Source organism: Macrotis lagotis, chromosome 4 (genome assembly GCF_037893015.1).
Source record: "Macrotis lagotis isolate mMagLag1 chromosome 4, bilby.v1.9.chrom.fasta, whole genome shotgun sequence".
Lineage (NCBI taxonomy): Eukaryota > Metazoa > Chordata > Mammalia > Peramelemorphia > Peramelidae > Macrotis > Macrotis lagotis.
In genome coordinates, this window is record NC_133661.1 from 191,570,668 (window position 1) to 191,592,572 (window position 21,905).

General features: G+C 34.7%; 1 protein-coding gene and 1 pseudogene across 11 annotated transcripts in view; both read right to left on the reverse strand.

The window, feature by feature from the left end:
• RYR3 (ryanodine receptor 3) overlaps positions 1-21,905 on the reverse strand; it is an 833,777-nt gene that overhangs the window by 497,771 nt on the left and 314,101 nt on the right. For all 11 annotated transcript variants that reach the window (XM_074235022.1, XM_074235021.1, XM_074235020.1 and 8 more), the window contains exon 8: positions 19,815-19,908. In XM_074235022.1, the coding sequence (XP_074091123.1) occupies positions 19,815-19,908 (94 nt within the window). The remainder of the gene's footprint in view (positions 1-19,814; positions 19,909-21,905) is intronic.
• Positions 12,773-14,405, reverse strand: LOC141520246 (large ribosomal subunit protein uL16m pseudogene; annotated as a pseudogene).

A 21,905-nucleotide genomic window follows, 5' to 3' on the forward strand; every position in this document is an offset into this window, starting at 1 on the left:
AGAGGAAAATGGTTTTTTTTTTTAAACTTGTCCAAGTAGCACAAAAAATACAGCTATGAACTAATGAGACACATTATAGAGTAAAGTTCTAATTCAGGAAAACTTCTGTAGAGTAGAGGGAAATATCTTATCTTTTTCTAAAACATAAAGGAGGCATCATGGACATCCAACACAGTTTAGTGAAAAAAGCATGGGATTTACAGAATAAAACACTGGTTTGAGTTCCAGCTTTATTCTTTACTATGACTATGGCTTTAAATTTCAATTCAATTTCCTCACATACAAAAGGATAGGGTTTCACTAAATGACCTTTAAAATCCCTCCCAACTCTAAATTCTCTCATTTCAGACTAGTGGAAAATGGGAAGGAAAACAACATAAAAATATATTTTTATATAGAGAGATATTTTCAATATATTAAATTGTAATTATATATTTATATACTAATTAATAGATAATTTTATTTATTATATAACACATAGTTAATATATTATATACATTATATATAATTTATAAAAATTTATTTAACACTTGTAAAACTACACATTATCCCATTTTAGTACCAGAAGGCAACTTAAGTAACAGTGCCTGTTTTAAAATTCATTCTAAATCATGTGTTGTATTCCTCTTGTTATATCATGCAATTAGAAAGGGAAATAGAATGCTTGGTTGTTTGAGATCCAGTGTTCAAATTTTTCTGTTTCAGATCAAGATCATATTCTTATACAACCTTAATTTCTCAGGAACTCAGAATTATTTACTGGTACTTTTACACACACACACACACACACACACACACACACACAAACATGAATTTCTGTGAGGCATGGAAAAGAAACTGAGAAATGGGCATGACTTTGCTTAGTTTATTAGTTGAAGTATAGATACAGATAAAAAACACTTCTTATAATTATAAAACAACCTACTGTTGGTATGAATGGACTGAGCAGTATTTCTGCGTACTAGCTTAAACAAACTAGAGGAATTTCACTGCAAGTTGCCAAAGACTCCTGTTCAATCTTATCAGTTCCATGGGGCTTAAATGGCCTGCTCTTATTTTCTAAAACAGTCATGTGGAGAGATGAAGTGACTAACAGAAATACTATTCAAAAAATTTGAGGAATATTATACATCATTTCCTAGGAACTTATCCAGGGTCTGATCTAAATATGCCTGGCAAGCCAGAGGCAGGTCAAGGGATTGGCATTCAGAATGTATGGCTGTTGATCTTGGTCTTTTTCCCAAAGGTATTTTATCTTTATCTAGGCTGCTCTGGAGTCATTCAAAAATGAAATTATTTCCCTTAGAATCTCTGATAATTACTATAAAGTTAACACAGTTACTTTGAGATCATTAGTATGTCACTACTTGCTGCTGGGGACCAACAAACATTTGTCCTGTTTTCATCTGCTCTCAGTTTTCTAAAATTTATACTCATGCTCTTAGCATCTTTTAAGCAAACCCAGATTATCTTTAAAACAGAAAAGGCTGAACTATATTCAGTAGTGAGATATATGTCCCAATAACCCCTATAGAAAGCTATTATGAAACTTTGCCTGATTAAGAAATCCTGTTCTACAATCTGGTATCCCTTAGCACCAAGTCTAGAGAGAATGGATTTCTATCCACCTGTAAGTAAATCTCTAACAGAAAAGAAAAAAAAGGGCTTCCATTTTTATGTGTGATTCATCTCACTCCAAACTTTCTCATGTCCAGTTTGCCATATACTTCTCACTTAAACTAACTGTTCTTTTATCTAAAAGGATTTGGGAAAGACTTCCCCATGCATAAAATTCTAAAGGTACTGTTCAGGTCTTGATCATTTAGAGAATATGCCCCAATACTTAGCACACCCAACTCCACTTAATTTCTCTTAGAAATTGGTTGCAATACCATTTGGTGCATATATTAACAGTACTAATATCATTTCATTGTCTATGATACTTTTTTAGTAAAATTTAATTTCCTTGCTTATTTCTTTTAATTAGATCAATTTTTGCTTTTTTGATTCATCTTTTTACCTTTACTTTGTGTATATATCTCTCTCTGTTTCAAAAGTGTTTTTTATAAACAACATAGTGTAGAATTCTGTATTTTAATTCACGGTGCTATTCACTTCCATTTTTATGGGAGAATTCATTACATTCACAGTTATGATTATTAAGGGAAATTATCGATTTCCTTTCATTATATTTTCTCTTCTTCATATTTTTCTCTCTCTTTCTCTCTCTCTCTCTCTCTCTCTCTCTCTCTCTCTCTCTCTCTCTCTCTCTCTCTCTCTACTTTCACCCCATCCCTCCTCACCAATGTTTTGTTTCAGACCAGTGGAAAATGGGAAGGAAAACATAACATAAGACTAATTTAATTCAATCTGTTCTCCCCTCAATTAGCATCCTTTTTTCTTACCCCTTTCCTCCTATGTCTATACCCTTCCTTCCACCCTCCCTTTATTATCCCTTCCTCCTTTCTTTCCCCTCCTAATGCTCTGTACAGTAGTATAAATTTCTTGACTCAACTGAATTATTATTCCCTCTTTATGGAAAATCCAATGAGAGTAATATTAAAGCAATTCTTATCTCATCCTTTTTTCCTTCTATTGTAATAGATCCTTTGCATCTCTTAATGTGATGGATTTACCCCATTCTGACTTTCCTTTCTCTCTTTTCCTAGTTTAATCCTTTTATCATGCCATAATTATTTCATATTACATCAAAAGCAACTTATACCCACACCTTCTATATATACTACTTTTAAAAGAGATATAATTATGAAGAATTAAAAGTATAATTTTCCTAGGTTTCCTAACTTCCTAGACTTCCTAACTTCCTAAACAGTTTATTCTTATTGAATAGCATTTTTTCCTGCTTACTTTTTTATTAATCTCTTGAGTCTTATACTTGAAGATCAAATTTTCTATTCAACTCTAGTTTTTTTCTTTTTGTCTTTTTTTAACAAGGCAATGGGATTAAGTGACTTAACCAAGGTCTCTCTCTCTCTCTCTCTCTCTCTCTCTCTCTCTCTCTCTCATACACACACACACAGGTAATTATTAAGTGTCTGAGGTTCGATTTGAACTCAGGTCCTCCTGACTCCAGGGCTGGTGTTCTATCCACTGTGCTACCTAGACAGCCCTCAGCTCTGGTTTTTCCATCAGGAAAAGGTGAAAGTCCCCTATTTCATTGAATGTCCATCTTTCCCTGAAATAATATGCTCAGTTTTGGAGAATGAGTGATTCTTGGTTGTACTCCAAGCTCTTTTACCCTCTGGAATATCATATTTCAGGTCCTCAGTTCCTTTATTGTTGAAGCTGCCAACTCCTATGTAATTCTAACTGTGGTTCCTTAGTTTTTGAATTGTTTCTTTCTGGCTACCTGCAGAATTTTCTCCAGGACTTGTTAATTCTGGAATTTGGTTACAATATTCTTTGGCCTTTTCATTTTGTGATCTCTCTCAAGAGGTAGTTAATGGATTCTGTCAAAGAAATGTTACCTTCTGTTTCCAGGATATCAGGGCAATTTGCCTTGATAATTTCTTGAAAGATGTTGTCCAGGATCTTTTTTTCTTTGATCATTCCTTTCAGGTAGTCCAATAACTTTTAAATTATCTCTCCTGAATCTATTTTCCAGGTTATTTGTTTTTCCATTGAAGTGTTTTACATTTTCTTCTATTTTTTGATTTTCTGATTTTGATTGATTTCTTTTTGATTTTTTGCAAGGAAGTGGAGTTAAGTGATTTGCCTAAGGTCACACAGCTAGGTAATTATTAAGAGTCTGAGGCCCTCATCAGCACAAACCACTGACCTTGAGAACAGATCAAGATGGGAGAACCTGAGAATATTAGCCTTCCTGAAAACATTAAAGAGAAAAAAAAATCCTGGACTCAATATTACAGGATTTAGTGATGGAAAATTGCCCTGATATCATGGAACCAGAGGGTAAAATAGTTATCAAAAGAATACAATGATACCCTCTGGAAAGAGATCTTAAAATGAAAACAACAAGGAATGTTGTGGCCAAATTCCAGAACTATCAGATAAAAGAAAAAAAAATCCTACAAGCAGCCAGAAAGAAAAAAAATTAAATAGCAAGGATAATTTATTACCTGACCACAACAACATTAAGGGATTGAAGGAGCTGGAATGAGATATTGTCAAGAGCAAGGGAGCTTGGAATACAGCCAAGAATGCACTGCCTGGCAAAGCTGAGCTTTCTCTTCCATGGAAAAAGAGGGACATTTAATGAAATAGGAGACTTCCAAGATTTAATGATGAAAATACAAGAGCTAAATAGAAAATCTGGACATCAAACAGGAGGTTCAAGAGATATATGAAAAGGTTAAAAAAACCTGCTAACCAATAAGATGAAACTGGCTATATACCCACTTGGGAGGAAAAAGTCTCATAAATTTTGAGAACTGTAATTCTATTAGAAAGAATATACATAGCCAGAAGTGATGTACACTCATAATTTTTCTGTGACTCAGACAGAATGATTTAAAAAAATACATCCTTAAAGAGGGGGGCATTAAGGAGAAGAGAGGTTGGAGAGAGACTGAATGGGGTATATCTCATTACATGAAGAGGTACAAAAGACCTATTGTAATTGAGGGGAAAAAGGAAGGAGGTGAGAACCACCTGAATCTTCACCTCATCAGACTTGGCTTAAAGTTAACTTAGACACACTTTTTTAGTTAAGAAACTTATCTTATCTTTCAAGCATTAAAAGCGGAAAAGGGGATGGGGGATGGGGAGAGGGAGAAAAGGGGGAACTAAAAGAAGAAAAGGAAGAAGTGGAAAAGGGGAAGGGGAAAGAAAGGGGAAGGGGTTGATATAAAAGTGCAAACACACTGAAGGTGGCAGTATTCAGAAACAAAACATGGGAATATGGATAAAGGGGTAAAAAGGGAAAAACGCAAGAAAAAGGAAGATAGCATGGAGGGAAATAAAGGGTTAGTAATTATAACTTTGAATGTGAATGGAATGAACTCTCCCTTAAAATTAAGTGGATAGCAGAGTGGATTAAAAAACAGAATCCTACAATATGCTGCTTACAAGAAACTCATCTGAAGCAGAGAGATACATATAGAGTAAAGGTAAAAGGTTGAAGCAAAATGTATTTTGCTTCAGCTGAAGTAAAAAAAGCAGGGGGAGCCATCCTTATCTCAGACAAAGTAGCTCCAAAAATAGATCTCATTAAAAGAGATAAGGAAGGAAACTAAATCTTTCTAAAAGGTACCATAGACAATAAATTTCAATATTAAACAGGTATACACCCAATGGGACAGCATCCAAATTCATAGAGAAGAAGTTGAAAGAGCTACAAGAAGACATAGACAGCAAAACTAGTGGTGGGGGAATTCAACCTCCCACTCTCAGATTTAGATAAATCAAATCATAAAATAAACAAGAAGGAAGTTAAGGAGGTAAACAGATTGTTAGAAAACCCAGATGTGATAGAACTATGGAGGAAATTGAATGGGGATAGAAAGAAATATACTTTTTTTCCCTGCAGTGCATGGCACTTACACAAAACTTGACCATGCACTAGGACCTAAAAACCTAATGATCAATTGCAGAAAGGCAGAAATAGTGAATATATGTTACTCAGATCATAATGCAATCAAAATCATATGCAATACTGGGCCAGGGAGATATAGACCCAGAACTAATTGAAAACTAAACAACCTCATTTTAAAGAATGAGTGGATCAAACAATAAAATTATAGAAAGTTTTATTTCATCCTAGATAATAAAAATAATGAAACATCATACCAAAACCTATGGGATACACTCAAGGTGGCTGTCAGGGGATATATTATATCTTTAAATGCTTACATGAATAAATTAGAGAAAGAAGAAATCAATAAACTAAGTATGCAACTAAAAAATCAGAGAAAGAACAAATTATAAACCCCCAATTAAATACCAAATTAGAAATTTTAAAAATTAAGGGAGCAATTAATAATATCAAAATCAAGAAAACTGTTGAACTAATAAATAAAATCAAGGGCTGGTTTTATGAAAAAATCAATAAAATTGATAAACCTCTGGTAAATTTGATTAAGAAAAGAAGAAAACCAAATTGCTAGTATCATAAATGAAAAAGGTAAACTCACTGCCAATGAGGAGGACATTAAAGTAATGATTTGGATTATTTTGCCCTACTCTATGCCAATAAATTTGAAAATATAAGGGAAATTTATGAATATTTACAAAAATATAAATTGCCCAGATTAAATGAAGAGTAAATTAAAACCCTAAATAATCTTATCTCAGCAAAAGAAATTCAACATTATTGAACTCCCTAAGAAAAAAATCTCCAGTGCCAGATGGATTCACAAGTAAATTCTATTAAACATTTAAGGAACAATGGTTTCCAGTTCTATATAAACTTTGGACATATAGGTGAAGATGGAACTCTGACTAACTGTTTCTGTGACACCAATATGGTGCTGATACTTAAACCAGGAAGAGTTAAAACAGAGAAAGAAAATTATAGACCTTTCTCCCTGATGAGTATATATGCAAAAATATTAAATAAAATCTTAGCAAAACAATTACAAGTCATCACTAGGATAACACATTATGATCAAGTAGGATTTATCCTAGGAATTAGAAAAACTGTTAGTATAATTAATTATATTAATAACATACCTATCAGAAATCATATGATTATATCAATAGATACTGAAAAACTATTGACAAAATAAAGCACCCATTCCTGCCAAGAGTACTAGAGAATGTAGCTATAAATAGTTTGTTCCTTAGACTAATAAGCAGTTTCTATCTGAAACCATCAACAAGGATTATATGCAATGGGGAATAGGCTTGAGGCATTCCCAATAAGATCAGGGGTGAAACAAGGATGCCCATTATCACCACTACTATTCAATAACGTATTAGAAATGTTAGCCTCACACTACTGTTCTATTACAAACCAGGAGAGATGGGAATTCAGGGAAGTCTGGAAGGATTTACATGAACCGATGCTGAGAGAGATGAGCAGAACCAGAAAAATATTGTAAACCATAACAGTAACATGGGGGCGATGATCAACCTTGATGGACTTGCTCATCCCTGCAGGGCAACAACCAGGGACAATTTTGGGCCACCTGCAACGGAGAATGCAGTCTGTACACAGTGAAAGAATTATGAACTTTGAGCGAAAACCAAAGGCTATTACTGTCCAATTAGAAAAAAAAATTATATTAAGTAATTTTACTATCTCATACTTTATTTTTCTTCCTTAAGGATATGATTTCTTTGTTATCACATTCAACTGAAATCAATGATGGATGGAACCAATGTAAAGACTAACAGAATGCCTTTTGTGGGGGTGGGGGAGGGAAGCAAGCATGGGGGAAAATTGTAAAATTCAAAATAAATAACATCTTTCTTAAAAATATTAGTCTCAGCAATAAGAGAAGAAAAAGAAATTGAAGGTATTAGAATAGGGAAAGAGGAGACAAAACTCACTCTTTGCAGATGACATGATGGTTTATAGAATCTCAAAAATTCATCTAAAAAACTATTAGAAATAATTAGCAACTTTAGCAAAGTAGCAGGATATAAAATAAGCGCTCAGAAATCCTCAACATTTTTATGTATGACTAGCAAGATACAGATGAAGGATCTAGAAAGAGAAATCCCATTCAACGTAACCTCAGACAAAATAAAATACCTGGGAGTCTACCTGCCAAGGCAGACTCAAAAACTTTTTGAAAACAATTACAAAACTCTTCTCATACAAATAAAATAAGATTTAAATACCTGTGCAAACATCAACTGTTCATGGATAGGTTGAGCTAATATAATAAAAATCACAATTTCACCAAAACTAAACTACTTGTTTAGTGCCCTACCAATCAAAATTCCCCAAAATAACTTTAATGAGTTAGAAAAAGTTGTAAGTTAATTTATATGGAGAAATAAAAAGTCAAGAATTTCCAGGGATTCAATGAAAAAAGGTACAAAAGAAGGTGGCTTAGCCTTACCAGATCTAAAATTATATTAAAAAGCATCAGTCATCAAATCTCTCTGGTATTGGCTAAGAAATAGAGTCATGGATCAGTGGAATAGACTTGGTACAATAGCAGGAAATGATTATAGTAATCTGTTGTTTGATAAACTCAAAGAGTCCAGCTATTGGGATAAAAACTCTCTCTTCGGTAAAAACTGTTGAGAAAATTGGAAATAAGTATGGAAGAAACTTATATTGAACCAACACCTCACCCCTATACCAAGATAAGATCCAAATGAATATAGGATTTAGACAAAAAAGTTATAAGCAAACTTAGAAGATCAAAGAGTAGTTTACCTGTCAGATCTATAACAGTTTATGACCAAGGAACAGATAGAGATCATCATTCAAAACAAACTAGATAATTTTGATTACATTAAATTAAAAAGATTTTGCACAGACAAAACCATTATAATCAAGATCAAAAGAAATGTAGTAAATTGTGAATCAATTTTTGCAACTCGTATTTCTGACAAAGGACTCATTTCTAAAATATACAGAGAACTGAGTCAAATTTTCAAAAAAAACCCAAGACATTCCCCAATTGACAAATGGGCAAAGGCTATGCAAAGGCAATTTAGAGATGAGGGAATCAAAGCAATCCATAGTCATAAGAAAAATTGCTCCAAATAATTACTTATTAGAGAAATGCAAATTAAAGCATTTCGAGATACCACCACACACCTCTCATACTGGCCAATATGACCAGAAAGGATAATGATCATTGTTGGAAGGGTTGTGGGAAATCTGGGACACTATTACACTATTGGTGGAGCTGTGAACTCATCCAACCTTTCTGGAGAGCAATTTGGGATTATGCCCAAAGGGCAACAAAAATGTACATACCCTGTGATCCAGCAATACCACTACTGGGTCTATACCCTGAACACATTATGAAAGAGGGTAAAAACATCATTTGTATAAAAATATTTCTAGCAGTCCTATTTGTGGTGGCAAAAAATTGGAAATTAAGTGGATGTCCTTCAATTGGGGAATGGCTTAACAAACTGTGATATATGTATGTCATGGAATACTATTGTTCTACTAGAAATCAGGAGAGATGGGAATTCAGGGAAGCCTGGAAGTATTTGCATGAACTGATGCTGAGTGAGATTAGCAGAACCAGAAAAACATTGTACAGCCTAACAGCAATATGGAGGTGATGATCAACCTTGATGGACTTGATCATTCCATCAGTGCAACAACCAGGGACAATTTTGGGCTATCTGCAATGGAAAATACCATCTGTACCCAGAGAAAGAATTATGGACTTTGAACAAAGACCAAAGACTATTACCTTCAAATTAGGAAAAAAAATGTTATCTTATTATGTAATTTTACTATCTGATAGTTTATTTTTCTTAAGGATATGATTTCTCTGTCATCACATTCAAATGAGATCAATGTACACCATGGAAACAATGTAAAAGCTAACAGATTGCCTTTTGTGGGGGGGATGGGGAGAGGGAAGCAAGAGGGGAGGAAATTGTCAAACTCAAAATAAATCAAATCTTTCTTTAAAAAAAAGTCAGATCTAAAAAATTGAAAAATGTCAATTGCTCATGGATAGGTCAAACTAATATAATAAAATTGACAATTGTGCCTGGAAAATAAGTCTCAGGTCCTCCTTACTCCAGGGCCAGTGCTCATTCACTGCACCACCTAGTCACCCTTGTTTGATTGGTGTTTGATGTCTCATAAAGTCATTAGGTTCCACTTGCCCAATTCTAATTTTAATTTATTTGCTTCAGTTAGCTTTCACACCTTCTTTTCCATTCTATTTTTATGGAAGTTGTTTTTGTCAAGTGTTTTTTTTTTCTTTTGAGCAATTCTATTATTTAAAAAATTGTGTTCTTTTTCCATTCGGCCAACTGTTCTTTTTAAGGAGTTGTTTTCATCAGTCAATTTTTGGGTTTCCTTTTCCAAGTTGCTAACTCTCTCTTGCATATCTCCCATTTCTTTTACCCATTTTTCTTTTACCTCTACTTGACTTTTTAAAAACCTTTTTTAATTTCTCCAAAAGAACTTTATGGGAGCTTGAGATCACTTCATATTCTACTCTAGGGATCCATATGTAGGTATTTTCTACTTTTCTCTTGTGAGATGGTGTTTTAATCTTCCTTGTCAGTATATTAGCTTTCTGTAGTTGGGGCTTTTTCTGTTTCTTACTCAATTTTTATCCTATATTGTGGTTTTTGAATTTGAGTTCTACTCCTGGGCCATAGGGGATACGGTCCCAAGCTTCTTGTGCTGAGAAATAGGGGTTTGCATACTTACTTTCTGCTGGGGCCTCAGATGCTAGCAATTTTCCCACTGTACTGTGGTTGCCTGGGTTCTGGGGCTCATAATTTGCCTTCTGTGCTGGGGCTTGAGGCCCTGTGCTTCCACTGGGTTTTTTTTTTTTTTTTTAGGTTTTGCAAGGCAAATGGGGTTAAGTGGCTTGCCACAGGCCACACAGCTAGGGAATTAGTAACTATCTGAGGCCAGATTTGAACTCAAGTACTCCTGACTCTAAGGCCAGTGCTCTGTCCACTGTACCACCTAGCCACTTCTTCCACTGATATTCTGAGTCAGGATTGATTTAATGTTGTTTTTTGAAAGAAGCTGGGAAGAGCTCAGGGAAATTCCTGACAAAATGTTTATGTTAAATTGTCCATGATTGCAATTATAGTACCTATCTCCTATCTAAATTTCTAGTTGTCCTAGGACAAATCACTTCAGAGATCTCTGAGAACCAACATCTTTTGGAGGTCTCTAGTATAGAATACCACCAGTACCTATTCAATCCTATTGTAACACTAAGTAGTAAAAAGCAGTGCTGGGACCTTCAGAATTAGGGCCCAGGATAGATGCTGAACCTTCTAGTTACCTGCCTTCATTTGTACAATTAGTCCTATTCATTGATACTCTGCCTAAACACAATTTTCAGAGTTTAACATACTCCTACCCTTTTATTTTACCTATCTATTCCCACAAAACTAAAATCAAGCTGCCAGAGAACCCCATACTTGAGCTATCTGCTCTTTATTTCCATATATCTTAACATGATGCCCATCAATTACTGCCACCAAATTTTCCTACCTCTCTCCCTATGCTCTTTCATTGTAGAATTAACAAACTCCTATCATATGAGCTTTTTCCACCATTAATTTGTAAATCCATTAATAAAATAATTTTATTACTCTTTCATCATCTTGCAATAGAATGCTCCCTAACTATGGTGAGTTATAAAACTCCTTATTCCTCACTGACACCTCAAATTGCATTACTGTATTGCCAATGCTTAGTAACTTCTCATCTGAGTTTCAACCCAATTTAATCACCTAATGAAGATGATGATGCATACACATGTACTATGTAAATTTATATATAGATAAGCAAGTATATATGTGGGCATATATGTATATACATACATATAGTATGTATACATAGATAGATAAAGAGAGAGATTAAGGAGAGGTAAACCTTATGCCAACAGGTATAAGAGAAAAGGAAATGTCAAACATATCAAAACAGTTGTTATGTTGGGTTTTTTTTTTTGCTATTTTATATAACTTCAGTTCCTCCTAATTTTGTTATTCATCCTGGTTACAATCTAAGGGTCATCCTTAACTCCTTATATTTTCTCACCACTATTTCATTGAATCTATCAGTAAATCTTTTTGATATTTTGCCTTCATAACAACTCTTGTATATGCCCTCTTTTCCACTCTGTTAATGCCACCAGTCTTGTGCTGGCCCTTATCAGGTCTCAGCTGGACTACTTAAATAGCTTGCTATTTGGTCTCCCTGCCACAAGTTCCTCCGCTTTATATTATAATCATCCTCCACTCATCTATCCAAATGATATTCCTAAAGCAGAAGTCTGACCAAGTCACTTCTTACTTAATTCCAAAGACTCATCATCAACGCCAGAATTAAAGATAAAAATCCTCTGTCATTCAAAGTTTTATAACCCTTTATAAATTGCTCCCTTACCTTTATCAATCTTATTACATTTACTCATTGCCACATTGCCTGTGACCCAATGACACTGACCTCCTTGCTATTTCTGGAACAAATTACTCCATTTCTCTCCCAAGTATGGAACTCTCATCCTCCTTATAGCTGTCTCTTGGCTTCTTCAAAGTCCAGCTAAAATCCCACCTACAAGAAGACTCTCCACATCTACTTTATTTCTGGAACTTTCTCTTTGTTGATTATTGCTCATTTCTAGTATATATAGGTGTTTTATGGTGTTCATACATAGTTGTTTTACATGCTTGGCTGTGAGCTCCTTGAGAAAAGGACTGTCTTTTACCTTTTTTTTGCATCTTTTTTAGTGCTTTGCACAGTGCTTAACACAAAGTAAGTATTTAATAAATGTTTACTGATTGATTAATTAAAAAAGATTAAAATTATCAAATAAAGAAGTTATGAAAGCTAAGAGAAGGAAAGGGAGGGAATTTTCTTAGAAATATAAGCAGAGAGTTAAAAAAATGAGCATGCAAAGAAAAGCTCTGAATAGAATGAAGAAATAGTATAAGGTGATGGAATACAGGAAAAATGTCTAGAAAAAGATCAATTATAAAGCAAAGATTATTAGAGCAAAGTCCAAAGATAGAAAATCTGGAAGAACTTATGTCAACAATTTACATGGATGTTAGGAAACAAAAATATCAGAAATCTAAGACTCATTAGGCTCAAGAAACATGTGATTAAATGTCTTTAATATGATAATTCAGGAAATCATAAAAAGAAAATTTTCCAGAAGTACTGAAACTAGTAGCAAACTGCTGAATTAAAAAAATCCACAGGATGCCAAAAGAGAAGATCCCAAGATTTAACACACCAAGAAATATGATTTTCAAAGCTTCTAAATCAAAGAGAAAACAATAAAAGCAATCATAAAGTGAAAATCATGTTCCAAGGAACTCCACTCAGAATTACTGTGGTCCATATACTAATAACAAAAAAGAAAAGAGAAAAAATAATATATTAAAAAGCATTTTGCTGTACTTTGTATTCCTACTGCTTTCTGGCATATAGTAGTATCTTTTTTTTAATGACTATAAATTAGAGAAAATTTATTAAGCTGCATCAATGAAAGGGAATTTCGACACCAGAAGTTCTTCCAAACTGATGATTTCACAGGGATAGGGAAAACAGGGCAGAGATTCTTGATCTGGGGTCTGTGGACTTTTAAAAATTATTTTGATAAACATTTCTTTACAAAAAAGGCTTCACCCTGTTGCCAAAAGTGTCTAAGACTTATGAAATAAGTCTAAGGACACCTGGAATAAGGATTCCTTTTTTGGTGAAGAAACTTCCATAACCAGTGTGGGTCACCATGTCTTCTAGCCGCCAAAATCGCCTGGCAGTTAGTGGCTTGCCCAGGGTCTCAAAGTTAACTTGTATTAGCGGGAGGATCTGAATCCAGGTCTCCTGGGGCAAAGACCCAAGAGAAGAGACATTCAGATGTTTCCAGAATCTCTTTAAAGCGGCCAAGACTCGTGCAGAACCAACTCTAGGTAATGTTCCATGATGCACACCCCGAGGCTTTGCAGAGGTCGTCTGTTCATGGTGGGGGTGGAGGGCAGAAGTTTCTGAGGAGAAGCTGGAGTCTGACGCCTGCTCCTTGCTTCGCCTACACTAGACACGCTCAGGCAGGAAGAACTTGCCCCAGTAGCGTCCCTTATGGGTCAGGTCATAAGGGCTCACCACCTTCCTCATCCCCAGCATGTTGGCAGTGATCATGCGCTCAAAGGTCCAGGGGTTCTGCTTGTTGAGCTCCCTCTCCCTTTGCTCCTTGCGCATCTTTTCCAGAGACTCTCGGCTCACAGGCTTGGCTGGGAAGGGCAGCTTGTGTGCCACTTGCTTGAGGAAGGGTTCCACCTCGCCGAACTCACAGCGACCTCCCAACTCCACAATAAGGCGGCCGGTCTTGACTGCTGTCACATAGTGGTCAATGGCACCTTTGCCACCCCCCCCATGCGCTGGGCCATACCTTTGTGGGTGATGGGCTTATAAGGGCCTGGGACACGCCAGATGGCAAACATGTTCTTGGTGTCCAAGGCACGGTTGATTGTCAGGCGCACCATTTCAAAATGTCCCCAGTGGAGATAACCGCCACCCAGTGCCAGGATTCCAAAGCTACCCTCTGTGAAGTCAGTGGCTTCAGTGGATGGCCCCTGGATGTCATTCAAGTTCTTAGGTTCCCTCCTCACCTTTGGCACCTGTAGCATCCGATCAATAAACCTAAGCTTGGGCTTATCGGGAATAGAAATCCCTTCATAGGTGGGCACTGGGAGGAAGGTCTTCATGCCAGCGCTGAGAAGTGGGGCAGCCCCGGGGCCTGAAGGGCACACTCCAGGACCGCGGAGCCGCCGTGCGCCAGCCGCTGCCACATGCTTGCCAGCCTGGGTCCCACCGGAAAGGTGCCGTGGCCACGCCCCTCGATCTTATCCAATGCATATAGTAGTATCTTAATAAATATTTATTGACTGACTGAAAAGCAAAGGAACATTTCCTGCTCTCATAGATAACTTGTTTTGCAAAACTAATCACAATCCTATAGGAGGAAAAATTAGTCTTTTAGAAAAACTAATAACTTAGAAGATGGAAGAGTTAGACATATTTTGAAATGTAAGTCCAGTAGCACAATAAACTTAAGGAAAGCTGAAACATTTGATTAGGAATAGGCCAGTATCTCAGCTTACATACTGAAAGATGGAGACAAGGCTTTTTAAAGAGCCATATATCAAACATCTCAATCAATTAATCCTTAGCAACATAGGATAGAACATTTTAAGTGATTGGGATTAAAAACAGACTATTAAGATTTGAGGAGAGAGCAAGAAGAGAAAAAGAGGAAGGAATTCTGTAGTCAGGTAGCTTGAGAAGGAAAGCACTAGCAGTTTAAAGGATCAGGAAACGTTTCATTCAGAAAGTTGTGCTTGAACTGTATTTCGAAAGAAGAAAGATTACATGAGGCAAAGGTGAAGGAGTGCATCCCAGGTATATGAAAACATCAGGGCAAAGGCATGTGTGAGCAGGCACTATATCATAAGCCAAGATATTCACAAAATGTATATTTGTTATAAAAATACAAACAAACCAGTAATTAAAAGAAAAGAAAGAATCACGGGAAAGGAAAAGAGTAACTTATTTTTTTTAGAGAATAATTTACATTAATTTTCCAAATCATTAAAATGTTGCAAGTCAAACCTGGATACTCTCTCATTTCAGGCTTTCATGACACTATTAGGCATCTACTATGTAAAATACTCTTTGCTAAGTGCTGGAGATATAATGGCAAAAAAATAATCCTTTACTTCAAAGAGATTATACTGAAGTGATATACACAAGTTTAGACAGATAAGTAAATATAATGTGAGAAAAAGGGATATGCAGTTAGTTATAGAGGTCAGGAACAACTTTATATAGGAAGTAATACCTGAGTTGAGTCTTGAAGGAAATCACAGATGTTAAGAGGTAAAGGTGAGATTCATAATTTTACTTATCCAAAGTTAGAGAAGAGAAATAATTTTTTTTTCTCAGAAATTGTTTATTGATGCTTGTTGTGAGGCAGAGAAGAAAATGCTTGATAAAGTTAAATAATGTAAAATACTATATGGTCACGTGCCTAAATATGTTTTTATAACAATCATATTGAATTAGTCCAACATTATACATATTTAGGGTGAACACTAGAGAGGGACAAGGAATCTGTCCTAGAATTTTACAAATAAAAGAAAATGATTCCAGTTGAACAATAGTTGAACATTTTCAAAGACCCCACCCTTCCCCTTCCCCCTGAAATAAAGTCATATTTTAAATGTATATTTTCTTTCTGTGATATTGTGTGTCTGAGAATTATAGAACACAATAATCCCTGAAGAATTTAAAATTAGAAATCACTCATACTAGCTCTTATGCCTTTTTTCCTGTTTGTAGCTTAAAAGGAGATAATTTTAAAACCAATTCAAAACTTTTAAAGTATTTCCTTAGAGGATTTGAAGAAAATTTTAAACCTAATATCAAGAAATTATTAGAATTATTAGGAGTTTTTGACAAGATTTTCCTTGGTATTGGTCAAAATTCAATCAATCCAGTTAGAATTTACAAAGTGCCTATCCAGAGTACAATGTTTCCTCTGATGAAACAAAATTTTCAATTTGGACTTTATCCTTGACTATTCACTCTCTGTGGATCAAATCTTAGTTGCTAAATTGTAATTTTTTCTGCCTTTATAATATTTATTCTATTGGTCTCCCCTTCTTTCCACTTTTATAGCCATTACTCTAAATTCATCACTACTTACCCAGATTATTATTATAAAAGCTTAGTAATTTATTGCCCTGCCTCATACATACATATATGTATATCATCCAAGGCAATTTTCTTCAGGTATAAGTATAACCATATCACTTCTCTCTTTAAATTTTAGTGGCTCCCAATTACTTCTAGAATCAAATGTTAATTTCTATGTCTGACATGGAAAGTTCTTTTTGAATTCACTCCATCTTAGTTTCCCAGCCTCTTTAAAAAAAAAAAACCAATACATTACCTTCTTCTAGTCACTCTACAATTCAGTCTAGTTGGACTTATTTCTCTCACACATATAATAATCTATCTCATATAGCCATGACTGTGTTCCCCCATGCTTAGAATGTCTTTCTTTCTTGACATCATCTCTTAGAATTCATACAACTTAGAAGTCATACAACTGTAGATACCTTTCCTTCCAAATTCATGAATCACTTTCTACATAAGATCTTTCCTAGTTTCTCAGTTTTATAGAATTACAAACTCACATCTGCTTTGCATATATTTAAATATACCTCTATGTTTACATATTATCTCTTCTTTTGGAATAGAAGCTCCTTTAGACCAAAAGAAGTTTTACTTCTGTAAAACAGTGTCTACCACAAAAAAGGGGTTTTAATAAATGCTTGCTGATTGATTAAAAGAACAAAAAAACAATAATAAAACCATTTCTAACCGCCTTGAACTTATTCAACTGTAGAAAATACAACAGCAAAGGTCAGTCTAAAAATATTTTTTTTGACCTGATGTAATTTCATTGGTCTAAGTCTGGCAGAACTTCTATTAGACATTCTTATTACCTTCTTTGAATCTTATAAAGAGTTAGGTTACTGAGGAGTTAAGTGCTATGGTTAAAATATTTCTTAGTTGCTTGCTAGCTCATTTCAAGGTTCAATTTAAGTAGACTCCACTATCAACTGTTTCTTCATCTTCCTGTAGTTAATACAGTCTTCAGCAAATTATTTAATATTTATTAATTAATATAAAGTGTATAAAAACAAATAAAAAGTAATTTTTTTCCACTGGGAGTGGACTTAATCACACAAGGGAGAACCAAGAGATTGCATTTTTTTGGAAATTGTACTTGAATTGAGCCTTAATGGGAGTTAGACAATTCAAGAGGAAGGGAGAGAGAAAGAGGAACATTTTTAGGAAGAAACATGTATAAAGTATGAGGCTTGAAAGTATGAGAAGAAATATTTCATATGGACTAGACAATAAACTATTTAAGACTGAATGAAGTTTGTGAAGAGAAGCAATGAGGAATGAATCTAGAAAAATAGGTTGGAATCAGATACTGAAAAGATTTGAATGACAGACAAATTTATAATTGATCCTAAAGAAAAGGGTAAGCCACTGACATGATTTCACCTGGAAAATGAATCATGGTTTATTCTATGATGTAGGAATATTAATTTGGTAAAAAAAAAAAAAGATTGTTGAAGGGAGTGATTAGATTTAGGGAGTTCAAGGAGGAAGCATTTATTCTATGGAGAGGGCATGAGGTTTTCACCCAGATGGCAACTGAACTAAGAAAAGAAGGTGAAAAGATACCTTTTAGGTAGAATTGATGAGATTTAATGATCTATTAATTATGAGGAGGGAGAGAGTGAAAAGTTAAGAAGCTGAAAGCCTGTGTGATTGTAGGGCCCACAAGAGAAATTGAAGAATCCAGAAGAAGAGGGATTTATGAGGAATATATTGAGGTATTATTATCCCTTGGAAGTTCTACCTTACCTAAGGATCACTGAGGAAACAAAGAGAAAGAAGAAAAGGAAGGAGAAAGGACTTAGTTATTTCTTGAACTTGAATTAGCGCAGATGAAACTAATAAAATAAACTGGTAGAGGGAAGAGGGATCTAATGAACATCTGGATCAAGCAAGGAAAAGTTTAAAAAAGAAAAAATATAGGTAGAAGAAGAAGAGGTTTAGGCTGGGGAAAAAGGGAACAAGATGACTTGTCTGAGTTGAGGGGTAAATGGGAAAAATGGGTAAATGGGAAAAATTGACTTCAAGAAAAACAAGGTATAGCTCTAGAGAAAATACTGTGAAAAAGAGAATGAATTGTTGATTTTAATTTGAGCAGAAGGGGAAGGGGAAAAGAAATAGAAATAAGATGATCTCAAGTCATATAACTGCAGATACCTAATAAAGATTCATCATTGTATCTAACAACATAATAGAAAAACAAACATTATATGTAGTTAAAATGATGATTATTAGGCCTCGGTTGAATCTATAAAATCAAAAGTACCAATCATCATTACAGACAAGGCAAGTATATGATGTAAAAAAGGAAGAAAGGGGTTGAATGCAGGTAATTATAAAAACTGGGACAGTGCTTGGCACATAGTAAACACTTAACAAATGCTTATTGACTATCTGATACTGCATAAAATGTAGAAAATAAATAACAGAATAAACCAGATAAGCAAAACCTAGGAACAAATGCACAAAGAACTCTAGTATCTATTAAACCCCAAAGCACAAACTATTTGGGAAGGAACTTCTTATTTGACAAGATTCAGTGAGAAACTGGAAAACTCCCTGGTGAAAAATTGATTTAAATCAGTTATCTAATGCCATATCTTTCACAATTGTGAATAATGTATAATTAGAAAAGGAAAAATTATAAATGACAAGACAGACAACCCAGGTTACATACAATGTAAAAGCTTTTGTACAAATAAAATTGATTTGGCTAGAATCATAAGAAACAATCCGGAATTATGCCAGACCATTTATTAAATTGTTCATGCCCTACAGGGACTTGGACCCCAATGAGGTTACTGGTAGCAATAAAAAAAAATGTACAAAACTGTTCATAGCAGTCTCTTGTTTTTCCTTTAGCATCAATGTAAATCAAACTTGTAAGGGCCAAGAATACTTTCTAAATGATGATTAAAGAAACCAAGAATTCATCATGACAGATACTTGTCAAAGCTGTTTAGAGGAATGCTTTGAACAAGTGCCAATGAAATATTTGGCAACATTCTTTAAATGTGGTTTCTCTATATCTGGCACACATCACCACTCTATTCAACAAAATACTGATATGTGGTAGTTCTAACCCTGTTTCACTATAAACAAATGCAGATCACTGAACTCTATCCAAATTACTTAGCGTACATAAGGTGGATTCAAAACTCACTTACTCTTTAGAGTCATAAATCTTTAGCACAATTAGGATGCCTTTCATAGCCTCTACTTTTTAGTCTAATGATAGTCAAAGAATATGGGATGAGTGGCAATCCAGAATATGGGTTATTATCAGGATACAATCAGAAACCATTTATTAACATTGGTTTATTCTCTCCTAAGTAATATATGCATAAAAGTAAATATTATTCCTATTCTCACTATACATATTGGAAAATTAAAGACTCAGAAAGTTGAATGGCTTAAACAGCAACTAAGAAGTTGATATGAAGTGACATCCAAGCTAGAACTCTTCTTCAACTCTAACAAGAGTTGAAAGCCACTGGCTTACCTGTGCTGAGAATCATTCTGGTCTGTAGACAGGGTTGTCAAACACTCATCATGGCCATGGAAAAAACGTACCACATGCCCACCAAGTAGGTATCCTGTTGGAGAATCACAATTTACCCATTATTACGTAGAAACACTAACAAAATGATTACAGTTGGCATAGTTACTACATTTTGTCCGAGGCAAAGAAGTTAAATGCATGCAAGACTCAGTATAATATAAAAGACTCAGGGGTATGAATATAGGGTCCTGTAGATTCAGTCCCTGAATTCAGGAGACAGAAAACAGAAGGAACGTGAAACAGATTCTTTAGCTGAGAGTCACACAGTAATAAAGATAATAAACAAGCAAAACAGCACTTTGAATCTGGGTTAATAATAGCTTTACTATTGTAGCTAGAGAACAAGGGGGACTAGTATTGATAGGAGAATAGAATATTTAAATGACTGACATATCTAATACTTAGATAAGCTAAAAACTCACAAAATGTATATTTGGTGTAAAAACGCAAAACAATTAGCAATTATAAGAAAAGAAAAAATCATGAGGAAGGAAAAGAGCAAGCTATTTTTTAGGTATTAACTTAGGCAATAACTTCCCAAATCATTTAATGTTGCAGATCAAACCTTGAATATTCCCACTGTAACAAAGGAAAGGAAGATGTAGTATTTCACCCATTTCTCAAATAATTAATTCAGATTCTTCTAATTTATGGGTTTTAGTTTTGGAACTGAATTTTTTTTTTAGGTTTTTGCAAGGCAGATGGGGTTAAGTGGCTTGCCCAAGGCCACACAGCTAGGCAATTATTGTCTAAGACCGGATTTGAACCCAGGTACTTCCTGACTCCAAGGCTGGTGCTTTATCCACTACCCACCTAGCTGCCCCTGGAACTGAATTTTAACAATTATAATTCAGGCAATAATAAAAAGTTTAAATATTCATTCACTCTTTTTAAAGGTTTTTTGCAAGGCAATGGAGTTAAATGACTTGCCCAAGGTCACACAGCTAGGTAATTATTAAGTGTCTGAGGCTGCATTTGAACTCAGGTCCTCCTGACTCCAGGGTTGGTGTTCTATCTACTGCACCACCTAGCCACCCCAGATTATTCACTTTTCTAACAAACTATAAAGGCTGATTCAGAAAAGGATTAGGAGAGTAGGGGAGCTATCCTAGCATAAATCTTACATTGAAAAAGCCAATTGTACAGACAGAACATAGGCTGTCCTTCTAACTTCCAAAGTCCTTCAGTAGAGTATTCATATAATACTTGTGAACTCAGCATGCCAATTTTGTTTGGCTTACATTTTTTTCTTTAATCTTATAGTTGAATCCTACTGGGGGGTTAGTCTCAGTTATTCTAGGAATTGAACTAGCTCCCTGAGCCTAACCAGTCCTGGGAAGATTTACCTTTAATTCATCACATAATGCAGGAGTCATTGAACACCTTGCCATTTATTTCTGTCCTTTCTTCACCTGAGCAAGTAAAGATTGCCTTAAAAACAATAACACCCCAAACAAAGTTCAGTTCCATTTTCCTACCCTGCTGCATTGATGCCTTCATTTGCATCAGAACATATTTGACATTTAGGAATAATTCATAGTACATCTCTTTGGAATAATAATGGCCTAGTTTATTAAAAAAATTAAATACCTTCCATGATCATTCCCTTGATTAAACACTGCATTTTTTATGATAGTATTATCAAGCTTCCTTTTGAGTTTCTCATTTACATTGTATCCCTTAATTAATAATCCGTTCACAAGAAGAAAACTTCCAAGAGACATAATATCTCAATTTTTCTTAGTATTTGGTAATATTTAGAAAATAAGTTGGGGGTAGAAATGTTGACATGGATCACTTATGTTTTCATAGCCTTAAATGGAATCTATACCAGTGAATGCTATGAAAATATTTTCCAGGGCTAGACAAAGATAAGGTAGATAAATCAGGCAACAGATTGACTAAATTAGGTAATTAACCCTTTAAGCAGTTCTCTAAGTGTTTTTTTGAAATGATAAAAAATGTCTAATTGATCCTAGATCTCTGGAAGAGAGTTTAAAGAAGTTTAAAGAGTTTAAAGAAGACTAGTTT